This window comes from Rhinoderma darwinii, chromosome 6 (assembly GCF_050947455.1).
Source record: "Rhinoderma darwinii isolate aRhiDar2 chromosome 6, aRhiDar2.hap1, whole genome shotgun sequence".
Classification (NCBI taxonomy): Eukaryota; Metazoa; Chordata; class Amphibia; order Anura; family Rhinodermatidae; genus Rhinoderma; species Rhinoderma darwinii.
Window position 1 is genome coordinate 141,101,976 of NC_134692.1, and position 12,010 is coordinate 141,113,985.

Consider the following 12,010-nt stretch of genomic DNA (forward strand, 5'->3'; position numbering starts at 1 on the left):
CCTCAATACTCCTCTATACTCATACCTCAATAATCCACCTACCTCAATACTCCTCCTACCTCAATACTCCTCTATACTCCTCCTACCTCAATACTTCTCTATACTCCTCCTACCTCAATACTTCTCTATACTCCTCCTACCTCAATACTCCACCTACCTCTATACTTCTCTATACTCCTCCTACCTCAATACTCCTCTATACTCCTCCTACCTCAATACTCCTCCTACCTCAATACTCCTCCTTCCTCAATACTTCTCTATACTCCTCCTACCTCAATACTCCTCTATACTCCTCCTACCTCAATACGCCTCCTACCTCAATACTTCTCTATACGCCTCCTACCTCAATACTCCTCTATACTCCTCCTTCCTCAATACTTCTCTATACTCCTCCTACCTCAATACTCCTCCTACCTCAATACTCCACCTACCTCAATACTTCTCTATACGCCTCCTACCTCAATACTCCTCTATACTCCTCCTTCCTCAATACTTCTCTATACTCCTCCTACCTCAATACTCCACCTACCTCTATACTTCTCTATACTCCTCCTACCTCAATACTCCTCCATACTCCTCCTACCTCAATACTCCTCCTACCTCAATACTCTTCCTACCTCAATACTTCTCTATACTCCTCCTACCTCAATACTTCTCTATACTCCTCCTACCTCTATACTCCACCTACCTCAATACTTCTCTATACTCCTCCTACCTCAATACTCCTCTATACTCCTCCTACCTCAATACTCCTCTATACTCCTCCTACCTCAATACGCCTCCTACCTCAATACTTCTCTATACGCCTCCTACCTCAATACTCCTCTATACTCCTCCTTCCTCAATACTTCTCTATACTCCTCCTACCTCAATACTCCACCTACCTCAATACTTCTCTATACGCCTCCTACCTCAATACTCCTCTATACTCCTCCTTCCTCAATACTTCTCTATACTCCTCCTACCTCAATACTCCACCTACCTCAATACTTCTCTATACGCCTCCTACCTCAATACTCCTCTATACTCCTCCTTCCTCAATACTTCTATATACTCCTCCTACCTCAATACTCCACCTACCTCTATACTTCTCTATACTCCTCCTACCTCAATACTCCTCTATACTCCTCCTACCTCAATACGCCTCCTACCTCAATACTTCTCTATACGCCTCCTACCTCAATACTCCTCTATACTCCTCCTTCCTCAATACTTCTCTATACTCCTCCTACCTCAATACTCCTCCTACCTCAATACTCCACCTACCTCAATACTTCTCTATACGCCTCCTACCTCAATACTCCTCTATACTCCTCCTTCCTCAATACTTCTCTATACTCCTCCTACCTCAATACTCCACCTACCTCTATACTTCTCTATACTCCTCCTACCTCAATACTCCTCTATACTCCTCCTACCTCAATACTCCTCTATACTCCTCCTACCTCAATACTCCTCCTACCTCAATACTTCTCTATACTCCTCCTACCTCAATACTTCTCTATACTCCTCCTACCTCTATACTCCACCTACCTCAATACTTCTCTATACTCCTCCTACCTCAATACTCCTCTATACTCCTCCTACCTCAATACTCCTCTATACTCCTCCTACCTCAATACGCCTCCTACCTCAATACTTCTCTATACGCCTCCTACTTCAATACTCCTCTATACTCCTCCTTCCTCAATACTTCTCTATACTCCTCCTACCTCAATACTCCACCTACCTCAATACTTCTCTATACGCCTCCTACCTCAATACTCCTCTATACTCCTCCTTCCTCAATACTTCTCTATACTCCTCCTACCTCAATACTCCACCTACCTCAATACTTCTCTATACGCCTCCTACCTCAATACTCCTCTATACTCCTCCTTCCTCAATACTTCTATATACTCCTCCTACCTCAATACTCCACCTACCTCTATACTTCTCTATACTCCTCCTACCTCAATACTCCTCTATACTCCTCCTACCTCAATACGCCTCCTACCTCAATACTTCTCTATACGCCTCCTACCTCAATACTCCTCTATACTCCTCCTTCCTCAATACTTCTCTATACTCCTCCTACCTCAATACTCCTCCTACCTCAATACTCCACCTACCTCAATACTTCTCTATACGCCTCCTACCTCAATACTCCTCTATACTCCTCCTTCCTCAATACTTCTCTATACTCCTCCTACCTCAATACTCCACCTACCTCTATACTTCTCTATACTCCTCCTACCTCAATACTCCACCTACCTCTATACTTCTCTATACTCCTCCTACCTCAATACTCCTCTATACTCCTCCTACCTCAATACTCCTCTATACTCCTCCTACCTCAATACTTCTCTATACTCCTCCTACCTCAATACTCCACCTACCTCTATACTTCTCTATACTCCTCCTACCTCAATACTCCTCTATACTCCTCCTACCTCAATACTCCTCTATACTCCACCTAACTCGATAATTCTTTATACTCTGATATACCTCAATACTCCACCTAATAACTCAATACTTATTTATACTCTGCCTACATCAATACTCCACCTAACACAATGCTTCACCTATCTCCATACTCTGCCTACATAAATTCTTCTCTACTCCACCTACCTCAATAGTCTTCTATCACAATGCAAGTAGAGAGAGAAAAAAGCTGCCCTCACCCGGTCTGATGTAGAAAATTCTTTAATGCTTGTAGAAAAGGTGTTGGGAGGAAGACGAAGATCATGTACGACGACAGCCGTTTTGCGTACAACGCTTTCTCAAGCCCTCCCAATACTCTTCTATACTTCTATCTCCATACTCCTCCTACCTCAGTACTCCTCTATACTCATACCTCAATACTCCACCTACCTCTATACTTCTCTATACTCCTCCTACCTCAATACTCCACCTACCTCTATACTCCTCTATACTCCTCCTACCTCAATACTCCTCCTACCTCAATACTCCTCTATACTTCTCTATACGCCTCCTACCTCAATACTCCTCCTTCCTCAATACTTCTCTATACTCCTCCTACCTCTATACTCCACCTACCTCTATACTCCACCTACCTCTATACTCCTCCTTCCTCAATACTTCTCTATACTCCTCCTACCTCTATACTCCTCCTTCCTCAATACTTCTCTATACTCCTCCTACCTGAAAACTCAACCTACCTCAATACTCTTCTACACTCCACCAACCTCAATGCTCCTCTATAGTTTGCCTACAGTCTTCATGTGTAATGCTAATGGACACCACACCAGGATCAATCCCACTGTCATCTCTCCTCTTTAACAGAACTTTATCCAAAGGAGTCTGGAAGCCAAGGAGCATGAAATCAACAAACTTCAGGAGGAAGGAGACAAGCTCTTGACGACTGGACACCCCGCCAAAATCCCCATAGAGGTAAATTATTCTACAAAGACAGAGAGAGAATCAGGTGTAAGGCCTTGAAGATCCAGGTTTGGTGTAGTTGTGGGAAGCCAATGGTTGAGGTTGTGCAGATTGGCTTTGATGAGTTCCTGCTGCCTCGATCCTCATCTTCACCTGTGACTAGGAACATCGTCATCTTGACTTCCAAGTACAACATTGTAGATGTGACTGGTAGTAAATTGCAAACAATAAAGTCTGGGGTAATGGATAACCAGTTTATCCCTACCAGGTATACATTGGGATCAAGACGCTAAAGATGGAGGATCATGATGGCGGTGACTGGTCTTGCCCTTGTCTTGACTGGTGACCGTCTCATCCAACCTTCTCAATGTCTTCACACTTTGTCATAGATATGTATAACCAAACCCTACAAAGATCCAGTTGGGGAAGGATAGATCCAGACTATGACGATCGGTAGGGTCATATTTAACGAGAATACAGATTACTCCACCTGTTGTGGTCTATCTCGCCTCAGGCTCACATGGAGGCCGTACACGCCGACTGGAAGGAATATCTCAACCTCTTGATCTGTGAGGAAAGTCATCTGAAGCACATGGATGATTACCACCAGGTAAGAAGGGTCTCCGAGGATATGAGACCACCAAAATAGGGTACAGGAAGAACTAGAATACCCCCATCAATATGGCTTATATTACAGAGAGGGGCAATAGTTTGTATTCTCTTTATCCAGTTTTATCGAGATGCCAAGGACACTCAAGACCTGCTGAAGAAGGTGGACAGTGACCTTGACCACAAGTACAGCCCGGACTATAAGGACAGTTACCAGATTGAAGCTCAATTACGTGAGCTGGAGGTAAGAAGCGGGAGAAGGCGGGATAGAGACAAATGAAGGGTGTAACGAGAAAAATGAATGAAGGATGGTGGAATGAATGGTGTAAAAAAGTGGGAACAATAAATGCAGGATAGACCAGAATGAATGACGGACAAAGGAACAAATGTAGGATATAGGGGAATGAAGAAACATTTATGAATTCAAGATAACTATGTGGTATAGAAAAATGAATGAATGGTAAATGAATACAGGATAAAGACAAGGCAAATGAAAAAAGGATGTGTAAATGTAACAAAGATGAATGAAGTAGAGGGAAATGAATGACATGTATATGAATGAATAAATGATAGAGGAGAACGGCTGGGGATTTAATACGGTAGAAAAAATTAATGAATAGAGATTAATGAATATAAGATCTAAATTAATACAGGATAGGTAGGTATGAAAGCAGGATAGACAAAAAAATAAAAGGTGCGGAAGAATGAAAAATATATAGATGGTTGAATGAAGTATTTAACGGAATGAATAATGAGGCGAGAAGACTGAAGTGTAGGTGAAATAATACAGAATAAAGGATGAATAAGAATGAAGGAACAATAGAGGAATGAGAAAGGAATGAATGAAGGATTAATGAATGAATGAGCCTTATAGAAGAATGAATGAATGAAAGAAAGAGAAAAATGAATGAATGCTGATTAGAGAAGAATAAACAAATTATAGGGAAATTCATGAATGGTAGAGTAAAGAATCGAAGAATGAATACAGGGTATAAATTAATACAGGAGAGACGAATGAACTAAGAAAGTAGATGATTTAATTAATTATATAAACAAATGAACACTGAGGTGAGAAGGCTGAAAATGGAAATAATACAGAATAAATAAGAATGAAGGTACAGTAGAGGAATGAGAAATGAATGAATGGAACATAAGGAAGAATGAATGTCAGAAGAATGAAGTTTGGTTTAGAATGAATGGAGAATAAAATAGGGACGTATAGGAGGAGGATGAATGAAGGTTAGAGGAATGAAGCATGGCGCATAATGAAGGAATGTAAAGAACAAAGTATAGAAAAGACTGAAAGGAGAAGAGAGGAATGAAAAGTATGGAGTGGGATTACTAAAGGGTAAAGGAATTAAGCAATGAACGAATGAATAAATGAATGCACCGACCAATCGTAAAGAAATAAAATATAGAAAATAATGAATGAACAGTAGAGAGATGAACTATAGAAATGAATGAATGACGGTTAATGAATGAATGCAGACTTGTTACATTCCAGTTTGGTGTTATGTGGGACCACCGTCTTGTGTGATCTATTACATAAGGACCTTGTTCACTCTTCTCGTCTTTTAGGACCAGGACAAGGCGCTGGATAAATACGAGGACGTGGTACGTTCCTTACAAAAGCGCAGCCACCAGGTCGTACCATTAAAGTTTCGGCGGGAGACTCCACTCAAACCCATCCCTGTAGAGGCCGTGTGTGATTTCTACTCAGACGAGGTGAGCAATACTTGGAAGGATCGCCTCCGCCCAAAGTCTACAGAGAAAAAAATCCTGACCAATCCTCGTACATCCGGAGAACTGACGATCATTGGGGGCCCTTACATAGTCAATTGATGCCTCCCAACATTTGAATCCCCATTTGCGGGGCAATTGTAAGCTCCACCCCTATCTGCCCAGGAACGCCCACAAAATCTCAGACGCCCACTTTTGAGCATATTTGCATAAGCCTCGCCCCTTTTGAGGTCATCAACGGTTGGGTTAATTGTTGGCAGATCCACTGAAAATGGCCTAATCTGGGTAGATTAAATCTGACAGACAACCGGGAAACATTGGGTGAGATTTATGTAAACTCGAGCAGTTATCCATAGCAACCAATCAGAATCCAGCTCTTATTTTTTAGAGGCTCTGTTGAAAATTAAAGAAGGATTGGTTGCTATGGCCAACTGCTCCACTTTGCCTTTGCACCGGTTTTGATAAATCTCTCCCAATAAAGTCTGACGGATCAGATGAAGCAAATCTGTGTGTATCTATTCCAGGACGGTGCGTAGAGGAGAATGTCCCCCGTCCTGGTTCACGCCAGCATTACCACTCTCCATTCTGGACAGGTCGTCATCAGAAATATAATCTAGAACTCTACTTATATGTATGACTTGTGTCTTGTAGGGTGAGCTTACCCGAGGGGCTCAATACACCCTAAAGACGAATAAGGGTGAGAAGTGGGAGGTGACAGACACCAATGGGAAGAAGGTGGTGGCTCCAGGAGTTTGCTTCACGATTCCCCCAACTGACCCCGAGGCCCTGACCCTGGCCGAGAGGTAAGAGAGTGATTTACACATGAACACCGAGGTTATAATAGTATGGGGAAGAGATTTATAATAGATCCTAATGGAGGTTACAATGGTCAGGACTGGAGTGATAGGAAGAGGTTATAATAGTTAGGGGAGGGGTTATAGGGAATGATTATAATAGGTGATGAGTGATAGGGAGCAGTTATAATAGTTGGGAAAGTATGGAGTGGTTATAGTAGAGGAGGAGTTATTGGAAATAAATATTTTAGGTAACAAGTTTTAAGAAATTATTTTAATGGTTGCGGAGGATTGTTTATAATTAAGGGAGATGGAGTGGTTAAAGTAGGGGAGGAGTTATAGGAATGGCTATAGTAATGGGAGTGGTTATAGTAGGGGAGGAGTAATGGGTGAGGTTATAGTAGGGGAGGAGTTATGGGTGTGGTTATAGTAGGGGAGGAGTTATGGGTGTGATTATACTAGGGGAGGAGTTATGGGTGTGATTATACTAGGGGAGGAGTTATGGGTGTGATTATACTAGGGGAGGAGTTATGGGAGTGATTATACTAGGGGAGGAGTTATGGGAGTGATTATACTAGGGGAGGAGTTATGGGAGTGATTATACTAGGGGAGGAGTTATGGGAGTGATTATACTAGGGGAGGAGTTATGGGAGTGATTATACTAGGGGAGGAGTTATGGGAGTGATTATACTAGGGGAGGAGTTATGGGAGTGATTATACTAGGGGAGGAGTTATAGTAGGGGAGGAGTTATAGGAATGGCAATAGTAAGGGTAGAGTAATGGGAGTGGTTATAGTAGGGGAGGAGTAATGGGAGTGGTACTAGGGGAGGAGTTATGGGTGTGATTATACTAGGGGAGGAGTTATGGGAGTGATTATACTAGGAGTTATGGGAGTGATTATACTAGGAGTTATGGGAGTGATTATACTAGGGGAGGAGTTATGGGAGTGATTATACTAGGGGAGGAGTTATGGGAGTGATTATACTAGGGGAGGAGTTATGGGAGTGATTATACTAGGGGAGGAGTTATGGGAGTGATTATACTAGGGGAGGAGTTATGGGAGTGATTATACTAGGGGAGGAGTTATGGGAGTGATTATACTAGGGGAGGAGTTATGGGAGTGATTATACTAGGGGAGGAGTTATGGGAGTGATTATACTAGGGGAGGAGTTATGGGAGTGATTATACTAGGGGAGGAGTTATAGTAGGGGAGGAGTTATAGGAATGGCAATAGTAAGGGTAGAGTAATGGGAGTGGTTATAGTAGGGGAGGAGTAATGGGAGTGGTACTAGGGGAGGAGTTATGGGTGTGATTATACTAGGGGAGGAGTTATGGGAGTGATTATACTAGGAGTTATGGGAGTGATTATACTAGGAGTTATGGGAGTGATTATACTAGGGGAGGAGTTATGGGAGTGATTATACTAGGGGAGGAGTTATGGGAGTGATTATACTAGGGGAGGAGTTATGGGAGTGATTATACTAGGGGAGGAGTTATGGGAGTGATTATACTAGGGGAGGAGTTATAGTAGGGGAGGAGTTATAGGAATGGCAATAGTAAGGGCAGAGTAATGGGAGTGGTTATAGTAGGGGAGGAGTAATGGGAGTGGTACTAGGGGAGGAGTTATGGGTGTGATTATACTAGGGGAGGAGTTATGGGAGTGATTATACTAGGAGTTATGGGAGTGATTATACTAGGGGAGGAGTTATGGGAGTGATTATACTAGGGGAGGAGTTATGGGAGTGATTATACTAGGGGAGGAGTTATGGGAGTGATTATACTAGGGGAGGAGTTATGGGAGTGATTATACTAGGGGAGGAGTTATGGGAGTGGTTATACTAGGGGAGGAGTTATGGGAGTGATTATACTAGGGGATGATATATAGGTAGTGGGTAGAGTAGTTGGGGAGGAGCGACTAGAATAGTCAATGATGAAGATTTAGGCCATAATTTTCAGGACAGTCCCATGTTGCTCCACCCTTACTACCACCTGTAGTAATCCTGATATTTCTTATTGTCAGTACTTTCAACCAATACCGAGGCACAAAGCAGAAGGCGTCAGGCTGTAAGAACGCTTTGGTCCAGCGCTTCGATGATCTCAAGAAAGAATCCAAAGGTTTGTCAAGAGCAGTGAAGATCCATTCTGATAAATGACCCCTCAGCGTCCTGTTCCTTAGGTCTTCCACCATATTATGTGTGTATATATGGCCGCCCGGTGTCACCATTACTGCTGCGCGGGGCCGCTGTGATGTGGTATTAGGCGATGACTAGAATAATCTGATGATGTACCGCGCACAGATGGGCCGAGGCTGGCAGCGATTATGTAATATAATCTGTACTGTACTACAGTTCAGATGAATCCCTGGGAAACGCTTGTTATGTGAGACGGTCAGCGTACCAGTATCTGTATATTTATACTGATGGCCCATCAAGGCGATGGGGCATGCTGAGAGTTGTAGCTTACCAACTACAGCATATAAGGGTAGAAACCATTGAACTGCTGGTAATGCTGCCAGTTTCAGTGCTGTGATACATAAGCTGCGTGTTGATGGCACTGCCCGCTGTCTTAAATCCAAGGGCATCAGACGGTCTGTATCGACTCTACGTACATCATACCACTGCAGAAATACATCACCTTCGGGTCACTTTAATTCACTGGTGCGTCCTCTTACTAGATGGTATCCTATGCCTTCCTAGCTGGATTGACACATACAGCTGATCCAGCTCTGGGAAAGCCTTAAGAAATATATATTTCGAATAGGGCAATTCCATCCTGTGCAACGCGAATGTTACGAAACTGCTAAGTGGTTGGCTGGTTGCCCCCGTTGACGGCATCTCTTCCGTTACTCACAGCTACCACCAATGCCCAAGACACCCAAGGACGGCAGCTGCTTGCCGGAATGGACAGAGTTATCACTGACCTAGACAGACAGGAGAAATCCATCAGCTCCAACCTGCGTCCACCTCTGGAGCAGAACCGAGCCGTGCAAGACGCTTCCGAGAGGCTGAAGGAACTCAAGGTGAGCACCATGAGACTCATCGATTTGCAGGACTTTGGGGGGGGGGGGGGGTCACACAATTCCTTCGTTAAGAAGTTTGTTGAACCCATAAAACGGCTGTCCAATACCACCACTGGGTTCCAGTGAAAGAATAGTGTCCTAGCATCTCGTTCGAAGAACGGCCGCCTAGATACACTGCGACAATGTATCACTAAGTTATATGTCTTACCTTGCATCTTTCCTCCAGAACATTGCCAATAACGTGAGGCGTATTGAGCCCGAGAAAACTCAGCGGGTGCAGGAGTGCGAGGTCTATCTGTCCAAGGCACCAGAAGCCTCCAGTGCTCCCATCCTTCGAAGCAAAGTCGGCGAGACCAAGAAGAAGTACGACAGAGTTAACGATCTATTGACCGCCGCTCAAGACAAGTAAGAGGCTGCAAACCAGATATCATTGACTTAAAGTCTCTTGTCTTCCGCTAGAACCCCAGCATGTCGAGAAATTGCTTCACGTTGCTCTTGTTGACTTGTCTGTGGTTCACAGGATTGAGGCATCCAATCACTTGGAGGGCAGCTTGCAGAAGAGCAGGGACTTTCTCTCCACCTATGAGACCAAGTTGTGTCAGGATGACACCGTACCAGAAGAGCCACGAGCGGTGGATAAGAAGGCGCAAGAGTTGTCGGTGAGTGACCAAAGAAGTCCTCAAAAAATAGACTTCCAATGGCCACAAGCTTCTACTGGCAACTATCGAGACTATAAAATAGCATCGGACCAATAGAAATCTGATCCCTTAGCGTCCCACCATGTGGGACCATGCAACTAAAGCCTTATTTCCAAGTCGTAAATAGTTTATCACCATAGACACATCCATTCTCACAACCTTTTTTTGACCACCTTCTTCATCATGGCAGGCGATGAGCTCGGAGCTTCAGATGGGAAGAGGCGTACTTGCCGAAGCGGAGCAGAACCTTCACAACAGTAGACTGAGCTGCCACAATCTCACCAATCGTTTCCAGGAGCACTGTCCAGACATCGATCGTCAAGAAGGGGAGGTGTCAAAACTCAACCAACGCTACTCCCAGCTCGATCAGCAGATCCAAAGCAGGTGAGCTACAGGGAACCATTAGAGATCAGCTCTTGGAAATGGTTCGATTTGTACTGGGAAGATACACGTTGGCTTACACTTTTTCTCATTTAGGTCCCAGGGCTTGCAGAAAGCTAAAACGGCTTACACAAACTACCGCGGCAGCTACGACCAGCTCGATGGCTGGCTGCGTAATCTGCCCAACTATGAGCCCAAGGACACAGACAGCGTCAACCAAGTGGAAACCAAGCTGAAGAACCAACGGGTAAGTCGTACTTCATCTGGGACAACATATGACTGCAGCTGGTCAATGGTAAAAACACAAGACCTGCTCTTCAGGAAAGTCATTCCATATGTTCTACTTGCAGCGTCTCTTGGGTGAGATAACCGATCGGGAGCAAGACTTGGAGCATGTGACTAGCAGCGCCCACCAGTACCAGCAAGCAGTGAAGGTAAATTCTCCTGGATTTGGGGGGGGGGGGGGGGAAGAGGGAAGTATTACTAAGTTACGCATAGTTCGCTTACACGGAAAGTGGAAGAATTTATGTGAACCATCATGCTTTGCAGTGATTCGTCACTTTCCAGGGTCTTCTATCCTGACTAGTGGATTTAGGTTTCCTATAAAAAAAAAAAAAAACGTGTCGCAATAGCCGCGCAGGTCCTTGCTGTGGCTGCATCTCATGGTTCCATATTATACTACTACCTAATCACCCTTGGTTGCCAGTTTGGTTAAGCTGACCCTAATGCCATACTTTGTGGTATGGCCTTGAGGCACTTGGTCTAATGGGTGTGGAGCGCCCTTAAAAAAAAAGTCAAGATGGCGCTCCGGATAGGACAATAAAACATAGGTTATATAGCCGTACATGTATGATCATTCACAGATACATATGTCTCTTCTTTGCTTGCTTCAGGACTTTGAACTTGATTCGGAGAAGCTGAAGTCTGTTCTGGATGTGGAGAACCGCAGGAATAGCTACAACAGAAGGTCCAGGGTGCTGTCACCAGCAAATAAAGTGAAGGACGAGGTGCGTGAGGATCTCCATTTAGCACCATAACCATTTTTCTTAGGGTATCAGCCAGCAGGGGGCACTGTTTACCTTTCTCTCCATGAAGATATACATTTTATTCCAACATGCTTCTTGCCCCCTTAACGTATAGAAATACTTGACTCATTTTAAACTATTTGTCCTCGCAGGAGGCCGATTTATCTGCTAGATTCACGGAGGCCAGCGCTGTGAATAAACAGAGGCTGCAGACCCTGGAGTTTGCTCAAAGTCTCTTACGCCAGGTAAGATGTGCAAGAATGAAAAGTTTCTAATTAAAAAAAAAAAGTTTCTCCGCGCTGGTAGAAGTTTATAAGATGCATTAAATGCCATATCCGATATTTAATATGCACGACAGTCTCT

The 12,010-nt window shown here is 43.9% G+C and overlaps 1 protein-coding gene across 2 annotated transcripts in view; it reads left to right on the top strand.

Annotated features, from left to right (window-relative positions):
* PPL (periplakin) overlaps positions 1 to 12,010 on the top strand; it is a 56,013-nt gene that overhangs the window by 40,831 nt on the left and 3,172 nt on the right. For both annotated transcript variants that reach the window (XM_075830693.1, XM_075830694.1), the window contains exons 8-21: positions 3,286 to 3,393; positions 3,896 to 3,991; positions 4,112 to 4,234; positions 5,569 to 5,715; positions 6,382 to 6,533; positions 8,545 to 8,639; positions 9,377 to 9,543; positions 9,770 to 9,948; positions 10,064 to 10,202; positions 10,432 to 10,625; positions 10,719 to 10,869; positions 10,973 to 11,056; positions 11,516 to 11,629; positions 11,800 to 11,892. In XM_075830693.1, coding sequence (XP_075686808.1) covers positions 3,286 to 3,393; positions 3,896 to 3,991; positions 4,112 to 4,234; positions 5,569 to 5,715; positions 6,382 to 6,533; positions 8,545 to 8,639; positions 9,377 to 9,543; positions 9,770 to 9,948; positions 10,064 to 10,202; positions 10,432 to 10,625; positions 10,719 to 10,869; positions 10,973 to 11,056; positions 11,516 to 11,629; positions 11,800 to 11,892 — 1,842 coding nt within the window. The remainder of the gene's footprint in view (positions 1 to 3,285; positions 3,394 to 3,895; positions 3,992 to 4,111; positions 4,235 to 5,568; positions 5,716 to 6,381; positions 6,534 to 8,544; positions 8,640 to 9,376; positions 9,544 to 9,769; positions 9,949 to 10,063; positions 10,203 to 10,431; positions 10,626 to 10,718; positions 10,870 to 10,972; positions 11,057 to 11,515; positions 11,630 to 11,799; positions 11,893 to 12,010) is intronic.